This window comes from Ovis canadensis, chromosome 19 (assembly GCF_042477335.2).
Source record: "Ovis canadensis isolate MfBH-ARS-UI-01 breed Bighorn chromosome 19, ARS-UI_OviCan_v2, whole genome shotgun sequence".
NCBI classification, from domain to species: Eukaryota; Metazoa; Chordata; class Mammalia; order Artiodactyla; family Bovidae; genus Ovis; species Ovis canadensis.
In genome coordinates this window covers 75,005,321-75,027,906 of record NC_091263.1, presented here as the reverse complement: position 1 = coordinate 75,027,906, position 22,586 = coordinate 75,005,321, and the positions used below count along the sequence as shown (strand labels likewise).

The 22,586-nt window shown below is 60.0% G+C and overlaps 1 protein-coding gene across 12 annotated transcripts in view; it reads right to left on the bottom strand.

Annotated features, from left to right (window-relative positions):
• ZXDC (ZXD family zinc finger C) overlaps nt 1–22,586 on the bottom strand; it is a 23,624-nt gene extending 1,038 nt beyond the window's left edge. The window contains exons 1-10 of one of the 12 annotated variants that reach the window (XR_011445974.1): nt 21,720–22,586; nt 19,338–19,490; nt 19,175–19,253; nt 18,273–18,403; nt 11,749–11,919; nt 7,654–8,946; nt 7,416–7,478; nt 6,897–6,981; nt 2,120–2,244; nt 811–912 (exon numbers count right to left, since the gene is read on the bottom strand). Coding sequence is in view for 10 of the 12 variants with exons in the window: in XM_069560666.1 (XP_069416767.1) it covers nt 661–912; nt 2,120–2,244; nt 6,897–6,981; nt 7,416–7,478; nt 8,300–8,946; nt 11,749–11,919; nt 18,273–18,403; nt 19,175–19,253; nt 19,338–19,490; nt 21,720–22,551 (2,538 nt within the window). In the remaining 2 variants the exon portion in view is untranslated. Of the gene's footprint in view, nt 1–413; nt 913–2,119; nt 2,245–6,896; nt 6,982–7,415; nt 7,479–7,653; nt 8,947–11,748; nt 11,920–18,272; nt 18,404–19,174; nt 19,254–19,337; nt 19,491–21,719 lie in introns of those variants that run through there. The other 11 variants (XM_069560668.1, XM_069560670.1, XM_069560666.1 and 8 more) reach the window with 11 other exon arrangements.

The following is a 22,586-nucleotide window of genomic DNA, read 5'->3' as shown; positions in this document are numbered from 1 at the left end:
CTCAGCTCCGTCCCTGCCGCAATCTCCTCAGAGCGGGGACTCCCCGCCCCGGCCGGCCCCGCGTGGACGGGCTCCATTCTCTTCAGAGAAGGACGCCCTGCCCCGGCCGGCCCCGCGTGGACGGGCTCCATTCTCTTCAGAGAAGGACTCCCTGCCCTGGCTGGCCCCACATGGACGGGCCCCAGCCGCCACCTCCAGGGAGCCGCCCTGGCACTGGGTTCCAGGCCACCACAGACACTGATCACCGCCCACCCCCCACCGCCCCAGGAAGGAGCCCAGGACGAGGGCCGCCCCGCGGGAGGAGGGACGCTGTGAGGCCTTCTAGGTGCTGCGACCAGGGGCCTCCAAGCTCCATCCACTGTCCACCTCTAACACCACAGCCCAAGTTGAATATAAGAAAACCAGTTACTGTCTGACTTTTACATATCTGTTTCAAATCTGATAAAACACAGAGGTCACCCTTATCTATCCAAATTTGAATTATCCACTGCCACCCACACACAGCTTAACCCCTGACTCCAGCAAACCATTTACCCTGTCTGGGCCTATCTCTGCACAGGCTGAAACCCGGCCAGCCCAACTCTCACAGGCCTGAACGCGTGAACTTGAGTATGTGAACCCCACCTCACCCACTGAGACGTGTGAGCCTGAGCTGCAGGCTCAGCCTTCACTGCTCAAACCCTCACCCCCATCTCCAGAAAACACCCCGGCCAGGTGGCCACGGGGCCCAGGGCGCGTCCACCTCAGGGACGAGCCTGGGAGCCGAAGCTGCGCGGGGCTCAACCAACCCGGAGAACAGAGGCAGCGAACCTGGAGGACGTAGACGGGCAGGTCGACAGCAAGCAGGGGGTGGAAGGCGGGAGGCTGCGGGCTGAGCGCCAGGGGCAAGACCGCGTCCCCTGAGGGGTCATCCTGCGGAAGCAAGAGCACCACGTCAGGGACCCCGGCCCCAGGAGGCACCCCCCGGACGCGGCTGCGCCAGCCCAGCCCGTCTCCCGGGGAGGCCCGAGGCCCACGCTGACTGGGGCCGGCGGCCGGCTGCCTGCCCTCCCTGCTCCCACAGCCCTGCTCAGCCCCGAGGCCCACAGCCACGGACACAGAGGCGCTCAGTGAAGATGCGCCAGGGGTCAGAGCCACGCGTCCTCCCCCCCTGCCAGCCCCGGAAGGCAAGGCTGAAGGTGACCGCGTCCCGCCAGATGCAGGAGCCCAGATCCTGACCAGGAAAAGTGTGGACGCTGCGGCACAACAGGCGGGGGTAGGGGTACTGTCTGCGTCTCTGGGTGTGTGTCTGTCTGTGTCTCTGGGTGGGTGTGTGTGTGTGTCTCTGGGTGTGTGTGTGTGTGTCTCTGGGTGTGTGTGTGTGTGTCTCTGGGTGTGTGTGTGTGTCTCTGGGTGTGTGTGTGTGTCTCTGGGTGTGTGTCTGTCTGTGTCTCTGGGTGTGTGTGTGTGTGTCTCTGGGTGTGTGTCTGTCTGTGTCTCTGGGGGTGTGTGTGTGTCTCGATGTGTTGTCTGTGGGTCTCTCTCTGGGTGTGTGTGTCTCTGGGGGGGTGTGTGTCTCGATGTGTTGTCTGTGGGTCTCTCTCTGGGTGTGTGTGTCTGTGTGTGTCTCTGGGTGTGTGTGTGTGTCTCGATGTGTTGTCTGTGGGTCTCTCTCTGGGTGTGTGTGTCTGTGTGTCTCTGGGTGTGTGTGTCTCTGGGTGTGTGTGTGTGTCTCGATGTGTTGTCTGTGGGTCTCTCTCTGGGTGTGTGTGTCTGTGTGTGTCTCTGGGTGTGTGTCTGTGTGTGTCTCTGGGTGTGTGTGTGTGTCTCGATGTGTTGTCTGTGGGTCTCTCTCTGGGTGTGTGTGTCTGTCTGTGTCTCTGGGTGGGTGTGTGTGTGTGTCTCTGGGTGTGTGTGTGTGTCTCTGGGGGTGTGTGTGTCTCTGGGGGTGTGTGTGTGTGTGTCTCTGGGGGTGTGTGTGTCTCTGGGTGTGTATCTGTGTGTGTCTCTTGTGTCTGTGTCTCTGGGTGTCTCTCTCTGGGTGAGTGTGTCTCTGGGTGTGTGTCTGTGTCTCTCTCTGGGTGTGTGTCTGTGTGTCCGTCTCTCTGTGTCTGTGTGTCTGTGTGATGCACGCTCTCACCTGCAGCAGCTGTACCTGGACACACGGCAGGGCGCTGGGCACGGCAAGGCCGCCCCACAGCCAGGCTCCCGGGCCAGCGCAGACGTCCCCTTCCCCGAGGCCTGGTGCAGACTCCCCAGTGGCTCCTGAAACAGAGCACGTCCTCCTGCGTCCTCCACGCACACGGTGCTCGGGCCCCCCGCCCTCTGGAGTGGACCCCGCCTCACCCTGCACACCCACCAGCCAGGGGCACTCGGGGTCCCTGACACGTGGAGCACAGAGCTCTCGGGAGGAGGACGGACGGAGGCTGCCTTCCCCACCCCCACTCCCAACACCTGCTAAGCGGCTGTTTCGGTCCAACTTCCGTCACAAAAACCATCACTGTCTTGGTTTTATAACAATACACTTAAAAAAACATTGACCAGGAAGCGTTTCCTAACCCCAGAAAGGGTTTCTCTGACACAGGAACACGGCCCCAGCTGGCTCCACTGCCCAATCTCCCTGACCCTGGACGGCGGAGTGGGTACGGGCGTGGGGAGCAGGGGGCGGGCAGACATGTTCGGGTGCGGGAGTGCAAGGGTGAGGTGCCCGGGCGACTGGTGGACATGGGCACAGAACAGCCTCGCACGGAAAACGAGCCTCCCCACGGACATGGCCGCGCCTGTGGGGGCTCACTGCAGACGCCCCGCCCCAGCCCCCGCACAGCCTCCAGGTCCACATTCTGGCCTCTGCTGGAATTTTACGGGAGTCCCTATCAGGCCTGCAAGTCTTCATCACCCCAGCACACTTCCCTGCTACAAACATGTCCATAAATGGGAATCCTGCTTATTTTTAAAGTTTATTTAAATGCACTTTCCAGGAGTGAAGGTTCTTCATCTGAAAAGCTGAGTTACCGCTGCAGTTATTAACAGTGCAAACCCATCGAGGAGAAGACATATTAAACTGCTAACTATGAAACATCAAAGGGGAAACCCTGCTGCCGCGTCGAGAAGGGCACTGCCGGCGTGCTCCCAGACAGCTCGTGTCTGTGTGAGCTTGGAGACTGTTGTCGAAACAATTTTTTAACAAAAAGCTCACGTGTTTTAAACAGACCTCAACCCAACTCTGCAGCTGCAGATTCAGCTCATTTGCTTTGGATGAACCCGCATGGTACGAACGCAAAATGACGTGGGGTCTGACTCCATCCCACACCCGAGCGGACACACCTGGCACGCCAACGCGCGCTTCAAGGCGCGTCGAGGAAGCCCGCCACGAGGCCACCGGAGCGAACGGAGGCGGCCCGGCGACGCACCTTTCGGAGCCACTTTTAGCAGCAGACGAGATGTGGGGCTGTCTCTGGTTATTAGGAATCTGCCTTCCAATACAGGGGGTGGGGGTTCAATCCCTGGTTGGGGGACTAAGATCTCATACACCGTGGAGCAGTGAATCCCGTGTGCACCAGAGCCGAGACCCCGTGTGACCCAGCGAAGCCCATGTGCACCCCGTGTGACCCAGCGAAGCCCGTGTGCACCACAGCTAAGACCCAGCACGGCCAACTTTTTTCTAAAGTAGGCAACGTTTACACGACGTGTGTCTCCTACTCATCACCAAGTCACATCTAAAGATGCAGTGAGTCTGAGCCCCTCTCTCCTTGACACTGATGACACGGCACAAGCCGTGCCGCCTCTGAGACCCCAGCTGGGATCCAACCCCGCCTTCACGCACAACTGTGGGCACACGTGCTGCTTAGATGGGAGAATAGAGAGAAAGTCACACGTACAGATCAGAGCTGAACTCCCCTGGTTCTTCTAGATGTTACGACCGAGTGCCTGTTTCACTCTTGGTGACGGGTGGGTCCACGGGGCTCAAACACGAGCCCAGCGTCTGTCAGAGACGAGCACGTCCCTGTGTTCACGAGCTCAAGCCCGGTCAGCTTTGCCCTCTAGGTCAGTACACACTTGACTGAGCGAAATCACAGAAACCCTCCTTCCAGCACACCTTCAGCCCACCCGAGGGCCTGTGCCCCGCAGACGCCAGTCACTGCCAGAGGAGCTGCTGCCGCTGGCATGGAGGGTGCTCAGCTGGGCCCCTTCCCCTCTCACCTGGGGGGGCCCCGTTCCCCTCTCTCACACTCGGGGACCCCCTTCTCCCCTCTCACCCAGGGGCCCCTCTCCCATGCAGAGAACATCCGAGCCATCAGTGGACCATGGCCCGGCCCTTCCCCAGCCGTGTAGACACGCGTGATCTCAGGACAGGTCCACACGGGGGAGGCGAGGTGATGTGTCAGGCACCGTGGCCAGGGACAAAGCTCAGGGGAGTGTCGGGAGCCCGCATGAGGAATTCCTCCCGTGACGAGGTCATGTGGCAGAGCTCTGATGGCAAGGTTAATCGGACCTCAGGTTTTCCCCCTGGAATTTCCTGAGCATCCACCCCCCTAAAATAAGAATCGGCCTGCTTTTCCACTCTTCTGACATTCTCTGGAAAAAGTCAATTCAGGGCTTTAGTCTTCTGCATTTGAAAGAGTGTTTCAATCCAAAAACCCCTCTGATGGCTTTCTAGCCTGCCTGCAGGACTCGTACAGCTGCGCGTGTGATTGTTTGAGGCCTCCTGACCACAGGAGGCACAGGAAGCTTAAAACATCCTAGGAATGTAGGGGCTTCCGAGGAGTCAAAATCACTAGAATAGGACTGATTAAAGGTTTCATTTGTTGAGCCTATACTTGCTGCCAAATTTTCATATCCTTTGTTTTTAGATATAGTTGGTATATAGAAAAACAAGTAGTAGACCTGGTATTAGCAACATTAGATCTTTGAGTTAAGTACCTTCTTTGTTATAACCCACTGCGCCTTTGTTCTATAGAGATGTAACTTTAGCGCTTTAAGGAGATGCAGATTAAAGCAAAACACTTAGGGGAAATGAAATTAGCATTCATTAAGGAGGAGAGCCAAAAAGTGTTAACAAGCCTCTTGGCCAGAGGATAATGTAAGTCACCTGAGACCTTCTGTATACAAAAACATATGCAGAAAGACTCTGGGCTGCGAACGCTACGTAATTTTGTATTAACCATCGATCTCTGTATAACCAAAAGTATAAAAGGCCTTGAAGGACAATAGGAGAGCCAGTCGCTGGACTGGTTTCCCCCGCGTCTCCTCTTTACTCTAATTTCAGGCTGAATTCCCATCTGGGACGTGGAGGCTCACTGTGTCTACTTACTTTACCCGGCTTCCAAGATCCGTGAGAGAGAGAGCCCAAGGCAGGGCACTCTCCGATATTCAAACGGGCGCCGGCAGCCTAACGTAGAAGCTCCTTGTCTGGAACTTTATTGGTTTTCCACATAACCCAAGTTAATCAGCCTCTTCTCTCCACTTAATCTTCCTACTACACTATTTCTTCCTAATCTAATCTTATATTAATAAATAAGTCTTTCCTCACCGACTCCGACCACCCTTCTAATTCCCTGGATCCACCGGGGCTGGACCCCGGCAGGGAAGGCGTGTTTCTACATGTCTGCAGTTCCACCAAAAGCAAGGCTCCGGGGAAACGCACGGCTGGCCCGGGGCTCTGGAAAAGGGAAGGCGCACTTACGCTCCTCCTCCTGCGGGCTCTCGGGCCTCGAGCTGGGGGTAGGGGTGGGAGCCTTCCCACTCAAGGAGACGCGCCCCCTGCCTCAGGTGGGAAGCCTGGACACTTGGCAGGCTCCGTCTGGAAAGCCATACAGTGCTTGAATCACTGAGCAGGTAGACACAGCCGACCACCCCTGCAGGGCACAAGCAAGCCAGCAGGCTCCTGGTCCTGAACACGGTAAGTTCGGGGACATTTCTGCTGACCTTCCCGCATGAGCAGAAGTCGTCTAGCTGAAAGTGAGCGGGGTGGACGTCAGCGTCTTCTGCAGCCCTGAGGGAGTGGCAGGCCCAGAGCCCGGGCCTCGGGGGCCGTACGGAGCCCCCACGCCCAACTCGCCAGGGCACAGCCTCCGGTCACGTGACAGCCTCCTGCACACTGACAGGCCCGCCGGCCTGCGGACACACTGCCCCAGCTCTGCAGCAAGTGTGTGCATGTGCGCGGGCACACACACAGGGGAGGGGCCAGGGCGAGGGCGGGGGTGCACACACGTGAGAGGCCCGAGGCACAACGCCTCCCGGCGACCCCGGCGACCCGGGCGAACAGACCCACAAACGCTCACGGCTTTTATGACTGAGAACTGGATGCGCGCTAGAAGCCAGCTTGAAAGAAAGGCAAGCTAGTAACATCTGACCAAGTGATGACCCTGTCTGGTATGTTTCTAAATGTCCTAAGTTCTAAAAAGATAATGCTCAAGTGTTAACACGAACAACAAGGAAACGAAACGGCCCGACAGCCGCCGCCCCGGCCACGCCGTCTCCACGGGCCGTGCCGTCTGTGCCCCCACCGCCCCGGGGCTCGAGGACCAGGGGGCCTCCTCCCCCGTGACAGTGAACACCGACCACAGGCAGGCACCACAGGGCAGTGTTTACGTGAAGAAAGCCACGGAAAAGAGCGTGTTATTGTCATTCAAAGAAGAGACCAACAGACGAGTGTACCGCGAATCCTACACTCCTCTCGATGCTTTTGAAATAATCTGTAGTTAAATATTTCACATGGTGCTTCTTGAGGAAGCCAGCAACAGCCTCACAGGCACCAGGTACAGGCACCCCGGACAGACGGACGAGGTCGCAAACAAGCACGGACTGTGCAGTCCACCCTGTGCTTTAGAAACTCCACAAAGCGGCTGACGTCTTAAAACCAGAGGCGCCCTGCCCAGGGTCCCCACACCGCCCCGGCCCAGCACACGCAGCCTCACCCAAGCGGCTCCCGGCACCTCTCTGCCTCTTCTCCCTGGCTCGCTGGACGGACTGGCAATCAGTTCTCGCTGAGCCTCCACCTTCCTGAATCCAAAAAAAGAGCAGCATCAGTCGGGACCCGAACAGCAGGGGGGCAACTGAGCACAGGGTCCATTTCGAGGTCAGACCAAACACCATGCCGGGCGACGGGGACACAGAGTCACAGCGGCGACGCGACTCCAGTCCAGGAAGCAGCACTTATTCCTCCGGAGGCTAAACCGTATGAAACACCTCACACGGACCAGCCTGTCGTGAGCTGAAGACCTCTCTGCTGCCTGAAACACAGGACCCGACCACCGCCCCACAGCCTCAGCATAGCCCTCCACCCGCCCGGGGCCAGGGCTGCGGGGGCCTCAGCCGGTGAAGCGGCCGGTGCTCCAGGGAGGGCAGGACGTCCCCGAGCGCCCGGTCTGCGGGCGCGGGGCTGGGAGCACCGTGAGGTCACGGCCGACCCTCATCCCCGGGGGGCTCGGGCCTACCTGCAGGCCCCTCTCCGAGCGCCTTCCGGGCTCCCAGACGCCGGGCCGAACCCAGTCACACAGCTAGCGAGAGAACGGACAGGGTCGGGTCAGCCTCACACGCTGCTGGCCCTGGGCCTCAGCCATCTCTGCGTCGCTCACGGTGGAGCACTTCGTTAAATCGTGGCCAAGTGAGATTTAACTTTTTGAACATAAACATCACTATTGAATTTAACCTGCACCACAAAGAGAAACCTACTTGACTGCTCCCACCTGAGGCTGAGGAAACAGACTGTCCCAAGACTCTGCGTAAGTTACTCTCAGTTACAGTAAACAGGTAACTGACGTGAGCGCAGTCACAGCGCGCCAGCGTCAGGCCTCACAAGCGGAGAGGCGTCATGGCCCTCCGGAGACAGAGCTCCCAGACCACTCTCCTTTTCTCGTCAGTCCTAACGGGTAATTCTTCCTGGTTTTCACGTCCATGAACCTTCAGACACTGTTGACGCTGCAGTTCCTCTGTCAGGAGTCCGTCTGAGGACCTGCCGTTGTGTGAGACGCTCAACCACCAGGACACGTCAACGTTATGAACGTCCCAGCTTTTCTCAGGAAAAGACACATCATCCCCCAAACCCCAGCGCTCAGAAGACCTTGGAAATCGTGTCGAAGCCCCTCGTTTCAGAAATAACTGAGGACTGATGGCTCGGACAAGTTAAGCGATTTGCTCAAGGTCATAAGCACTAGTCTGTTCCAGATTCGAGACGGGAATTCAGGTTTCCAGACTTGTAGCCGGGGCTCCACGCTCTCGCAGGCCCCTAGGAAGCGTCTGCAGTAGAGGGTCAATCCAGGACACCACACGGCGGGGCAGGAGCCGAGCTAGGAGCCGGCGACCCCAGGGTGCCTCGTACCAGGTAGAAGCCGCTGGTCCCCGCCACGAGCCCGGTGTCTCTCCGAGGACCACGCTGCTCCGAGGGGCTGGACTCTGCAGGCTGCAACGCCCCTTCGCCCAGCTGCTGCTGCCAGCCGGGCTGGGCGCGGGGGGGCGAGTCTGGCTCCATCTTGATGGACACCAGGGGCTCCGGAGCGCTGCTGGCTCCCTGGGGGCCGCTCGGGGTCAGAGCCTGGGGGTCCTGATCCAAGCTCTTCACGGGCACAGCCACCAGACAGCCCAGGGTCCCTGTGCCCATGGCCGGCAAATCGTCCGCGGCGAGGCCGCCCTGCTGGAAACCCACGGCTGCTGTCCCAAGGACGAGGGGGCTGTCCGGGCCAGGCGGGACGTCACTGTGGGCCACGAAGACCAGCGGGTCCATCGGCCCAAAGGAAGCCTGACCGGCAGGTAGGTCCCCTCCAAGAGAGGCACCCGCAGGAGTCACGTCGACGGTCAGGATCCCAGGGCCCAGAGCTGCGTCGGGGGGCCCGGGGGCGGCACTGCCGTCAGCCGGCGGGTCGGAGAAGAGAACCGCAAGGTCCACGTGGCTGAACTCGCCCTGCCCGGGGCTGCCGGGGTCACCGCCAGGCGTCAGCGTGCTCGGAGCCCCCAGTGGAGGGAAGAGGTCTGAAAAGGAAGGAACACGGTGATCAGAGATGGGAGGGCTGTCTGCGCTTGCGACGCGGGCGGGGCACACCGAAGAGGCGCGGACCGGACTCCGCAGCCCCTGCCAGCCCCCGAAGGTGCCACACTCCGCAGGGAGGAGCCGCGGGGGATGCCCGGGTGCCCGCATGGGGGTTCAGAGCCTCGAGCCCCTGGGTCTTCCCCCAGCCACTGATGCTCCCCAAGTAATAGTGAGAGAAAGTTTCACCCTGAGTCCTTCAGGCTTCACACCCGTCACACGCACGGCCCCGCAGTGCCCGTGGAGACCGTGTCCCTCACAGAGCACGAACCTCCGACCTCAGGCCGCACTGATCCTGCGGCTCGGGGACCCTTCTGGGGTCAGCCGTGTCAGGCCACCTCTCAGCCTGGTCTCCGCCTCTCCCGAGCTTGAGGGGGAGAACAGGGAGGATAGTGGGGACCAGCTGGCCGGCCAGCCTGCAGAGACACACGGTAGGCCCCGTGCACTGAACCCAGGCTGCGGCCCCCTGGACCGAGCGGCTCCCAACAGGCTTGGGGAGCCGCCCTGTTTCCAGACGCCCCCGCCCCACGGCAGGCACAGGCTCAGCCCCCAGGCGGGCTCCCCCGACCACAGCGGCGCCGGCGCCCAGCACTCGAGTAGCTGCTCCTCGGGGAAGGGAGGCCAGCCGTGAGGCCACCCTGGGGAGAAGGGGCGGTGCCAACACTGACCGACGCCACTGGACGCTCACGCTGGAGTTCAGACCCAAGGGCAGCCACCATCCCAGCCCTGGTGAGCACTCGCCAGGCACCAGGCCACCAGGGAGACAGGAGTGCGAGAATCTGGCAAAGGAGCCAGGAGGGCTGCGAGAGGCCTCTCCTGCAGCACCAGCACCCCCAACCCGGAGCGGGCCCTGAGCTCACACCACCCCGTGGGCACTGCAGCAGAGCAGCTACGAGGTTCCACTGGGGACCCAGGGAGGAAAGCTGCCAGACGCTGTCCCCGAGCAAACGGAGGACAGCCACGCGGAGAGCCTCTGCCTGCGGCTATGCTGCTACGGAGCTCAGATGCTGGGCCCACCCACCGGGGCCTCGACGATCACCCAGCACCAGGGAACATTCTGGAGAGACGGCAGGGCCTCTCTGAAGATGGTAAAAATGGAAATACGTCTCCTTCTCAAAACTTTCCAGTTTCCTAGACAACCTTGCTGATTCAGCTCCCTATGAATAAATCAAGAAAGATAATATGGTTTTCCTGTGGTCACGTACGGACGCGAGAACTGGACCATAAAGAAAGCTGGGCGCCGAAGAATTGATGCCTTTGGACTGTGGTGTTGCAGAAGACTCTTGAGAGTCCCTTGGACTGCAAGGAGATCCAACCAGTCCATCCTAAAGATCAGTCCTGGGTGTTCACTGGAAGGTCTGATGTTGAAGCTGAAACTCCAATACTTTGGCCACCTGATGCGAAGAGCTGACTCACTGGAAAAGACCCTGATGCTGGGAAAGATTGAAGGCAGGAGGAGAGGGGACGACACAGGATGAGATGGCTGGATGGCATCACTGACTCAATGGACATGAGTTTGGGTGGACTCTGGGAGCTGGTGATGGACAGGGAGGCCTGGTGTGCTGCAGTCCATGGGGTCACAGAGAGTCGGACACAACTGAATGACTGAACTGAACTGAATCCAGGCAAACATCAAGAAATACCAACTTGCTCGTAAATACCTTATTTAACATTTTGTTAATTCTGTAAGAGTTTACTGGAGACCTGCCACATGCGAGAGGCAGATATTCACAAGCTGCACACAAGCACTAGCACCGGCCACGTGAAGGCAACCAGCTCCCTCAGAGCAGCACGGCCCTGCCTCACCTCCATCCAGCGTGACCCCACCAGGAACACCGTGAGGCAGGGTTCCTCCACAACAGACACACACTCCCCAGCACCTACAGTCACGTCGAGCCGTGAATACCTACCACTCACAACAGACCCCCTCACCTGCCCAACACGAGGCCATGTCACCTCAGACCCGGGACGTCCACACTTCACACGAGGCCACATCACCTCACAGACCTGGGACGTCCACGCCTCACACGAGGCCACGTCGCCTCACACGAGGCCACGTCACCTCACACGAGGCCACATCACCTCACAGGCGTGGACACTCCCAGTCCCCTTCCTGACACGCCCTGCATCCCACTCCCCCTCCCAGCATCACAGAGCAGGGCGGGGGCTATGCCCAAGGCGGGCAGGCAGACCTGGGCAGAGCCCAGCGGCAGCCGCTCAGGGGACTGCAGCCAGGACTTCACCCGCGAGGCCCTGCATGAGCAGCACACCCACCAGGCCCTGGGGAACAGGCGGCGGGATGGATGCGGCGAGAGGCCGCTGTGCAGCACCCAGGCCCTGCCCGCCACGCCTGGGGGCCTGGGCTCACGGTCGGAAAGGCTGCCAAGTGCCCAGCGCCGGGGGGCAGGACGGCCATGGCCCTGTGCAGAGTCACCGTGGGACTCGTCGCTGTTTGCGCTCTGCCCGCGTGCTTGTCCAGGAACAGTCTGTTCTGACCCCACGGCTGTCCTGGGCAGGGCTGGACAGGAGCAGCCGGAGGGGCAGCTCGGCACACAGGACGAGGCCAAGGCGAGCTTCAGGAGCCCTGCCTGGCCAGGCCAGGCGGGGGAAGCCCGAGAGTGGCGGGCAAGAGGGTCGGGGTGGCACCAGCGGACGCGGGTGTGCAGGCAAGGCAGCCGTGGCCCCGGGCCAGGCGTCCAGGACGCAGCGAGCAGCTGCAGCCGCGCCCGCGGCCGCCAGGGGCCCACCTGGGTGCCGGCGGTGCTGCCTGAGCACGTGGGCCTTCATGCTGTGCTTGGAGGCAAAGAGCCGGTCGCAGCTGGACACCGGACACCTGCTCTTCGGGGGAGCCACATCCTGCAGGTGCTTCTTGGCGTGGATGTAGAGGCTGCTCCGCGCCGAGAATCTGGCGCAGCACCCTGGGGAGAGAGGACAGCCGTGTGAGGCGCCAGGCCCCGGCCCCGGGCAGCGCCAAGATGCCCTGAAGGCTGCAGGTGCCCCGGGTGTGACATGCGGCTGCCCCCCAGCCTCGAGGCCACGCCAGCATCTCCCGAGTCACACCGCCCACCTCTGCTACGCTGCTACCGGAGGAAAACCCACGACCCCAAGACATCCAGGCTGCAGATCGCCCCCACTGACCCCAGAAGTGACCTCCTCCTGTGGAGAAGTCCTCAAGGCTTCCACTAAGAAGCCGCTGCCAGGTGGTTTGGGCAGACGGCCGAGAACCAGGAGGAGGGGGCCGGACCTGGGCCTGCCTGGCTGGTGGCCCACGCCCACCAGGGTCTCACAGCACAGATGGTGCTGGGACACAGGGAATCAGCAACCCGCAGAGGCTGTTGCCCAGCCTCCAAGGCCCAGGCCCCACCGCCAGAGCTCGGCACGGCAGCAGGCAGTCAGCTGCCCTCGCCGAGGCAGACAGCAGCCCACCAAGGTAGACAGGGCCGGGCTGCCCAGCACTCTGGGCCCGAGGGTGGCATCCGCCTGCAAGACAGGAACAGGTCTCAGGAGAGACGTCACCTTCCAGGTGACGAGGGGCAGGCCCGTCAGAGCCATGAAGGCCTGAGGCCAAGGGTCTACGGCAGGGTGGGAGGGAGCGGACGGCTCCGCGTGTGCTGTCTGTCCGTAAAGCGAGGATGGGACGGTGCTCCCAGGTCAGGAAGGATGGCTCGGGACGGGAGGGGTTCTTACAGGGAAAGAGGGTCCTGAGCCGCAGGAGCCAGGATTGGCTGCCTCTGAGACAGCTCTGAACTGACCTCCGGTCACACCGCTCTGCTGAGGACTGGCCTGACCACAGCAGGGACGTCCTCCCAGCTCCTGCCAGAAGGCAGCTTCCGGCTGTAGAAACTTGCAAATTCAACAGAGAGCAAGATGTCGGGTGGCCCAAGGGCTCGTTCGACTTTCTCCCTAAGAAGGCTACAGTGCTGCGCCACTGTCTGTGACTTCATCCAAACAATTCTGTTAGAGTGTATCGTGACAGCTGTCGAACCGGTGTGCATAAAAACAAACAAAAAAGGCACCAAGACTGGTGAATTTCTGTGTAGCCAAGATGGAAGAGAGAAAGTAACAGTTCCAGCATATCACGCTTTGTTATTTCGAGAAAATAAAAATGCAGCTGAGACACAGAAAGAGGTTTGCGCAGTGTACAGAGAAGGTGCAGCTGCTGATCAGATGTGGAGGCTCCCTGCTGGACACTGCTCCACGGCTGGGGAGATCGGCTGGAGTTGAAAGCAACTGAACTCAAATCCTGAGGACAACCGATGGTATGCCACGTGGGGGACAGCAGACACGCTCAACACCCACCCGCCGTGAGAGTCTCCTGTACCGCCTTGGTTACAGTCATTGCTTCGAAGTCTGGGTTCCACACAAGCAAACAAACCTTCCTGACCATACTCTACACAGGACTCTCTACTGAAACGTAATGGAAACTGTCCACTTTCAAAACACATTACGACAAGCGATGGCAAGTGCATGCTGTACGAGGGCGTGGAGCGGACGAGCTCGTGGGGCAAGTGACGCGAGCCACCACCCGCCACGGCAAGGCTGGTCTTCGTCCTAGAAGGCAACGTCAGGAATGTGGCGGGGCTGGAAGGGAGTCCTCTGTTATGGGCTCCTTCCAGAAAACCAGACGATTCGTTCCAACGAGCACGGCTCCAGCAAGGCCAACAGCAGCACCCAAGGAGGAAGCGCGTGGAGTCAGGCAGCAGAAAGCACATGCTCTGCCCTCAGGATAAGCAAGACGGTGGGGTTCTTCGATGACCAGACAAAAACTGTCACGGCTCGGCTGCGAAGTTCTGACTCACCCTCCCTACTAACCAGACACCGCACCTTCAGAGGTCCATTTACTTGATCTGCACAAGACTCTCTCAGTGGAAGAAATTTCAATTCCCCGGAAGGCTTCAGAAGGCATCTGGAAGAGCTCTTTGCTCAAAAAGATGAAAAATGAGCAACTGGAATCCAACAGCACATTAAAAGGGTCACACATGCAATCTAGTGGGATCCTTCCCAGGGATGCAAGGGTTTTCAAGACCCACACATCAATCAGTGTGACACACCACGCCGAAAGTGGAAGAATGGTTACCTCAATGGTGCAGAAAGAGCTTCTGACAAATCCAACATCCACTTATGATAAACACTCCAGAAGGTGAGCACAGAAGGAGCACATCTCAGCATAACGAAGGCCACATGCGGCAAACCGTCACTTCCCTGCACATGCTGACATCACACGCGACGGTGAAATGCGGAGAGCACTTCCTCTAAGATCAGGAACAAGACACGGGCGTCCACCCTTGCCACTGTCATTCAGCACACCTTTGCAAGCACTAGCTAGGGCCAGCAGAAGAAGACGCCGCCAAGGGAGCTCAAAGCTGGACAAGAAGACTGCGAGCTGGCACTGTCTGCAGGTGACACGACGCTGCACACAGAAGGCCCTGAAGATGCCACCAGAAAGCTGCCCGAGCCACCAGGGGACCTGGGGAGGCTGCAGCTTAGAGAGCCACACACAGCCACCTGCCGCGTCTCTACAGGCACCGAGAGGCCAGAAGGGGATTCAGGGAGCGAGGCCGCTCGCCACGTTAGAAAAATACACTACGCAGGAATAAACCTCCCTAAAGAGACAAAGACACGCCTCCAAACGCTGTGAGACGCTGGTGGAAGAGACGAAGACACGCCTCCAAACGCTGTGAGACGCTGGTGGAAGCAAAGATGCGAACAAATATGCCACGGCCATGGAGCCAAAGAACCGATACTGTCAGAACAACAGACTACCACCCAGGCAATCCAGAGATTCAGCGCTGCCGCCGCCGCCGCCAAGCCGCTTCAGTTGCGTCAGCCCGCCAGGCTCCCCCGTCCCCGGGATTCTCCAGGCAAGAACACTGGAGTGGGTTGCCATTTCCTTCTCCAATGCATGAAAGTGAAAAGTGAAAGTCAAGTCACTCAGTCATGTCCAAGTCTTCGTGACCCCATGGACTGCAGCCCACCAGGCTCCTCCACCCATGGGATTTTCCAGGCAACAGTACTGGAGTGGGCTGCCGTTGCCTTCTCCGACAGATTCAGTGCAATCCCTATCAAATCACCAACAACATTTTTCACAGAACTATAACAAAAAAAATTTTTTTAATAATTTGTATGAAGACACAAAAGACCCTGAATCATCAAAACAATCTTGAGAAAGAAAAACAGAGCTGGAGGACTCACGCTCCTTGACTTCGTTCGGATTATACTACAAAGCTACAGGCATCAAAACAGTATGGTCCAGGCACAAAAACAGAAATACAGATCAATGAACAGGATAGAAAGCCCAGAAATAAACCCACACACCAAACAGGCAATTAACCAGCAACAAAGGAGACAAGACTCCACAATGTGGCAAAGACAGTCTCTTCAACAAACGGTGCTGGGAAAGCTGGACAGCTACATGCTAAAAAAAAAAAAAGGAATTAGATCATTCTTTCACACCATGCACAAAGGTAAGCTCCAAACAGATTAAAGACCTAAACGGACACTAGACACTATACAACTCCTGGAGGAAAACAGAACATGCTCTGAAATGGATTGCAACAGTATCTTTTCAATCCATCTCTCAGAATAATGGAAATAAAAACAAAAATTTTTAAAAAGGGGGACCTACCTAAACTCAAAAGCGCCTGCATAGCAGAGGAAACCACAGAACAAAAAGACAACCCACAGAAAGGGAGAAGATATTTGCAAGTGATGCAACTTACACGGAATCAGCCTCCAAAATTTATAAGCAGCTCTTGAGGCTTAGCATCATCAAAACAAAGAACCCAACCAGAAAACGGTCAGAAGACCTAAATGGACATTTCTCCAAGGATGACATACAGATGGCCAAGAGGCACAGGAAAAGACACTCCATATCGCTAATTATCAGAGAAATGCAAATGAAAACGTCAGTGAGGTAGCACTCCACACCACTCAGGAGGGCCATCACCAAAACATCCATAAACAGGGCCCCCCTGACGGCTCAGTGGGGAAGAAGCCGCCTGTCGATGCAGGAGAGGCAACTTCAACGGCTGGCCGGGGAAGATCCCACCCGCCCCCGAGCGACTAGAGCCACACAGGCGCCAGGCTGCTGGGCCTGTGCTCCGGAAGGCCACGCGCCACAGTGAGAGAAGCCGCCGCAGCCCACAGCGATGAGCAGCCCCTGCTCACCGCAACTGCAGAAAGGCCCGGCTCAGGCACACACAGCTCATCAAATCCACAAAGAGTAAACGCAGGCGAGGACGTGGAGGGAACGGAACCTCCTGCACTGCTGGTGGAAATGTAAACTGGTGCGGCCACTATCCAACAGTGTGGAGGCCCTTAAACAACAAAAAACAGAGCTACCATACGACCCTGCAACCCCACTCAGGAGCACGTATCTGGAGAAAAACACGATCCCAAAGGATACACGCGCCGCAGCGTTCACCGCAGCACCGTCTGCAAGAGCCAGGAGGTGGAGGCCAGCTGTCCATCGACAGAGGGACGGGTATGGGAGACGTGGGACGAGCCCCCCGTGGACTAATAGGCAGCCACTGCACGTGACGACGCGATGCCACCTGCAGAGCGTGGGGGCCCCGAGGCTCTCCCGCCAGGTGAAGGGAGAGGAGGAGACATATCCTATGGCACCCCCCGCAAGTGGGGTCTGGAAAAGCAATGGTGCACACGCGCTCACTCACGGAGCGGAAACAGACTCGCAGGCTTGGAGAACGAGCTTATGGGTGCCGGGGGAGGATGGAGGGAGGGGTGGGGCGCCCTGTGCACACGCTGCGTGTTTCACACACGTGAGCAACAAGGCCCCACTGCACAGCACACAGGGCTCCGCTCAGGGTCACGGGGCCGCCGGGGGGGGGGGCTGGGGGAGAAGGGACGCGCGCGTGTGTGTGCGCGGCGGGTCCCTTCATCATCTACCTGAAACTCTCACAACACTGCTAAGGACTAATTAGGTGGCCTCCAAGATAAAATGGAAAGTTAAAGAAAAAAGGACAGAGGGCACAGGAAACGCTGGCCCACTGATGGGACTATACCGCGAGAATGCAACGCTGATCCGCAAGAGTCGCCGACACACGCGGCTTTCCGGTGACCCACCGCACGCAGAACCTGAATGAAGACTCAGAGAACGCCTTCTGTTTGACTGGTGTTTGTATGGAATGAGGCTACTGTAGAACGTGGGGAAGTGGGCTGCTCCAGTTTCTAAACAAAACGGGAAGAATTGTCCTAGCTGCTTTTGACATTCTTGATGCAGATGAACCAGAGAGTACGGCTGGAGGGGAAAACAAGGGCTTCCGCAAACCCTGTAAACGCCAGCAACCGTGTTCTTACCGGGCTATGAGACCTTGAAATAGAGAATGCTATGTGGGGGGGAAAAGTTTGGGGAAGACAGAATCATGATGCCAGCTGAAAAATGCCGGAAGGTAGCTGAACAAAATGGGGAGTAAAGAGTTCGATAGAGTTCTTGGTGAATGTGAGAAACGTGTCTTTCATTTTTACTTAAAAGCTGAATGAAGCTTTCAGCCAGCCCGAAGGATCTCACTTTCGCCCAGGTTCCCTCCATGCTCAGCAGCACATGCGTGTGTCCACGTGTCAACGACCACCTCTTCCTGAGTGCAGCGGTCTACCGAGACTCGCATCACACCCTCACAAAGACATGCCCACAGTCCTCACGCTTCTGCCAAGCTACCCCACCCAAGGGAAGGCGGCAACCACCCTCTAGCGACAAACATCCCTGCGGACCCCAACTCCTGCCCACCTTCCCGGGGCCGCTCACACTTGCCAGGAGAAGCCCCGCCGGGCCAGGCCGTCTTCAGCCCACCCCCTGGTGCTTCTGTCTCCAACCCCTCCCCGCCCCGCCCCAGCACAGTCTGGGTGGCTGCCGCCACGTCCCCAGCACCCCACTCGTTGGCTGTGCGCCTGCGGCCCGCCCCCAGCTGGAGCCCTGCGGAGACGCCGGTCTGCGTCTGGTTAGACCACCGGGGTGCCTTGGCCATGCTCCAGGGAACGCTCAGCTTCAGGTGGGTCTGCAGCGTCTCCCTGAACGGCACTTTCCCCACAGTATGACGCCAAATCCTCACAGCGTCAGGCCAGCGGGGACTCGGCAGAGCCACAGCCCCCGGCCCTGGCTCCAGCGGTCGGACTCTGCACCTGCTTGCTAGCACTCTGCTCCCAGAATGCTCGCCCCCGGCTAGGACCAGCCGAGCCACCCCACGCCCCGGCCCACGTGGCACCTCAGACACTTCCACCCACAGCGCCAGGCAGCCGTGGGGCTGCTCACACCCACCTTCCACAGGACAGGCGAAGGGCTTGGTGCCCAGGTGGGTGACGCTGTGGCCCTTCAGGTGGTCGGCCCGGGTGAAAGACTTGCCACAGCCCTCGACGGGGCAGGGGAACCGGCGGTCGTCATCGTGCTTCCTGCGGGACAGACGGCAGTGAGGGTGACGACGCGCGCCACCCCCACAGCCACAGCTCTGCTTGAGGCACCCACCCACGAGCTCTCCACGCCGCAGGGGAAAACGACTCGTCTCAGAGAAGCCGGGATTTGGTCCCCAGCCCTCGCGGGCAAAGTCCTCCTTCCTGATGGAACCGACCACAGTCAGACTCAGAGCTTCCACGCAGGAAGGAGCAGCCGCCTCTCCCCTTCAGCTACCCACCACCACACAGGCTGTCCCTGCGGCAGGGGCCTCGCCTGACACGCACACGGTCTTTGTCCACATGGACGCCCTCAGCCCCGGCGGTGAAGGACAGAACGCCTCCCAGCTCTCTGGGCCCCCAGGCAAAACAGGAGGACAAGCGCTTCAGCGTCAGAGCTGCTGAGAGGCCGAGCGCAGGACAAAGGCCAAGCGCCGAGGGCCCCCTGCACAAGGCCCGGACCCTCAAGGACCACCACCACCACAGAAACGACGGTGGCACGAGGGAGGCTCGGTCTACAACCCCAGCTCTGCTGAAAACCAAGCTGAGCGTTAAGCACACCAACTGAACTTTAAAACAAGTACACACAGAAAAGCTACCTTAAAGTGATTGGACTCTGTGTGTTTTTCTTCTTATAAACTTTCTGAACTTTCCAAGTTATCCACACTTGTTTTTTATAACTTAAACCCACGGATCATCCCATCCACAGGCTTCTGCTACTGACAATAACTCAGTCGTTTTGAAACGAAGAATCCAACCCAAATGCGAGGTTACCTCTTGTGCCTCAAGAGCTTAGACATGCTGGTGAAGGTCCAGCTGCAACTGTCGGAGTCACAGATAAAAGGCCTCTCACCTTAGGGAAGAAGAGCCACACTCACGGTTACCACCGGGACCTGCGCAGACGGCGGGCTGGGGCCGGGCGTCCCTGGCTCGTTACCTGTGTGGCTTCTCAGGTGGATTTTCAGGCGACAGGCTTTGTCGTACTGCTTGCTGCATCCCGGAAAGGAGCAGGAAAAGAGCTCTTGTTCCCGGAAGTGGGCCCGGTTATGGGAAAACAGAGCGCTCACAGTGATGAACGTCTTCTCGCAGCCTGAACAGAGAAACACAGAGCCTGCTCACTGGCGGGACGGAAGGCACGTCACAGAGCTAACCCAGTCACCGCCCCGGGCGCCGCTGGCACCAGGGCAGACAGGAGGAGGACGTGAGGGCCTCCCTGGAGGCTAAAGTCGGGGCGGCTCGGGGCAGTTCACAGGCCACCTGCCCCAAGTGGCCACCCGGTCGTCCTCGGAGGCAGCCATCAGCTCTCAGCTCAGCACGACAGACACTCCAGGTGTGGTGGGAACTCAACGACCCGTAAACCCAACAAGATGAACCAGATAGTGGACCCAGAGTCCGTCTGGTCGGGCTGAGCCTGAGAGGGCTGCCAGCCACTGCAGTGACACCTGAGGGTCTCCCAGCTGCGGGGTCAGGCCCAGCCCCCATCCCTGAGCACGTCCTCCCGGAGGCAGAGCGGCCCCTGCCGCGAGCCCCTCCTCCCTCTGGCCTGTCTCCTTGGGGCTTCCTGCTCTGTCAAGAGTCACCGGGCTCCTCTGCACTTACACGGCCTCTTCCCACCTGCATCTTCAACCCAGGCTGACCCACGGGACTTCAAACATCACTAAGCTCTCCACTGGGGAGAGCTAGAAGCCACCAGCTCCTTCCCTGGCGGCTCCCTAGTAAAGAACCCCTCCTGCAGTGCAGGAGACCCAGATTTGATCCCTGGATCAGGAAGATCCCCTGGAGAAGGCAATGGCAACCCACTCCAGTATTCCTGCCTGGGAAATCCCATGGACAGAGGAGCCTGGTGGAAAAAGCAGGCTGTCCATGGAGAAGCAGAGCTGGACGAGACTTGGCTACTAAACAACCAGCTCTCCTTCGACAGAAAGGTCAGTGCTCACAGCCGGCAGACCCAAGAGGCTGCAAGATGCCCGTGAGCAGTGGGCGCTATGGCCCCTCTCAAGCCCTCCTGGGGCCGCCACGGGTGCAGAGCCCGGCGCCCCTCCTCTCCCCAGTGACAATGAGCAGGGAAAAGCTCATCTCCCCAAACGCCCCCCACTCCTCCTCACGTACACATCTGTCTCTCCCCAGCGGCCCTGGCCACTCCTCACTTTGGGTTGCCCCTCCGTCAGGTAGACACATCTAAACAAGCAAAGTTGGAGTCTGCCTCAGCAAGACACACCCTCCCCCAACCGACAGAGAAGCCCCCGGACCCAGTGCCTCAATCCTCCCCAGCTGGAGCAGCTCAGCAGCCCACAGCCTCCACCTGGGTCAGCCCTCAGGCCCCTGCGGCCTGGAACACTCCACGGGTCCCTCTCCCTCTTCCGCCCACCGGGGACAGACTCCCCACAGATCATTCACCTCAAAACCCCTAGGGTGACCCCGTGCCCAAAGCAGGTGGGTTCCTGATCCTGCTAGCACTGTGCTCAGAAGGACGCCCTCTGAGCTTTTCACTAGAGCGGTCTGTAAGCCGTCCTCAGGTGCCGAGTGCGGGACAGAGAGTGCTCTCCAACCAGGCTCTCCACGGAGACGGGGTGCACAGGATCGGCCCAGGGCACAGGGGAAGATCAGAGAGAATTCCCCAACATCTGGCATTTCTTCCGCCCTTTCAGAATCCCTCATTCCAGTACACGTCGGTAACCCAGACACTATGCGGAGCGGACTCCCGGTCCACAACACATCAACCAATCGCCCGGCGCACACGCCAGCTTCTCTTTTAAGGAAGGCCCTCCAGAAGCCTCCCACATGCCCGCATTCCCTGCCTTGGCTCCGCAGCCGGCCCCGGCCCCCCAGCCTCTCCTTCGCAGGGACATGCCCTCCGCTGCTGGAGCCGCCTATCCGGGCGGAGAGTCCATGGACACTCACCCACCGAACCCACCTCGCCGGGAGTCTCCATCTGAAGATGAAGACGAGTTTCAGAACTTCATACAACCATGAAGTTCAAACGAAACAAAAGTTTTAACAACATAAAAAGTGGATGCGCCGCACCGGGCGATGATCCCCTGGGGCGCCCTAATGTCTCGCCCCGGCTGCGCGGCGGCCCAGCGTTCCTGCAGCCCGGGGTGCGCGCCCGCAAGCCGGACTGAGCGTTTCCCAGTGACTAGACCTCCCTCCGGCTCCGTCGGTGGGAAGACGCCTTGTGGTCTCGCTCATCGGACGCACCCGCACCCGGGGGAGGGCTCCGAGATTCCCTGAGCTACTTCGCAGCCAAGCGGGGTCCGGGAGCCGCCGCGACCCCCGGTCGGGAGGAGAGGAGACACCGCGCCCCGCCCGCGCCGCTCACCGGGAAAGTCGCACTTGTAGGGCCTCTCGGGCTCGAAGTGGCTGCGCTGGTGCGAGCTGAGCTTGGCGTGCGTGGGGAAGCGCTCGGCGCACACCTCGCACTTGAACAGGCTCTCCTGCTCGTGCGCCTTCATATGCGCCTTGAGGTTGTACACGGTGGTGAACTTCTTGCCGCAGCCGCCCACTGGGCAGCCGAACGGCCGCAGCTTGTCGTGCGACTGCAGGTGCCGCTTGAGCTTGTAGGACGTGGTGAAGGCCCAGCCGCAGCCGTCCAGCGGGCACTTGAAGGGCCGCCGGCCCTGGCCGCTGCCGTGCGTGAGCAGGTGCACCTGGAGCTGGTGCTTCTTGGCGAAGGCGAGCGCGCACTGCGGCTCGGGGCATCGGTAGCCGGGCCCGGCGGGCGCGCGGCGGGCCTCGGCCGGGCTGCCGGCCTCCTGGCCGGGGGCCGGGCCCCGGGACGGCGCGGCCAGCGCGAGGACGCCGCGCTCCAGGCGCACCAGCAGGTCCTGCGGGCCAGCGGCCCCGGGGCCCTGCGCGAGGCGGCCGGCCAGGCTCGAGGCGGCGCGGGGCTCGGGCTCCGGCTCCCGCCGCCCCGGGGCCGCGGCCGCGCCCCGCGCCACGTCCAGCAGCACCACCAGAGAGTCGCCGCCGCCGGCGGCCGGCGGCCCGGCCTCCCCGCAGCGCGGGCCCCGCGCGCCGCCCTCGGGCTCCCTCAGCAGCAGCAGGCGGCGGCGCGCGGGGCCCGGGGCTCTGCGGGGCCGACCGGGGCCACCGCCGAGTTGGGGCCCGAGCGCGTCCGGGGCCGCGGCGGCAAGCAGCGCCGGCGCGTCCATCTTGGGCCGCGGCGCATCCAGCCACCGCCTCGCCG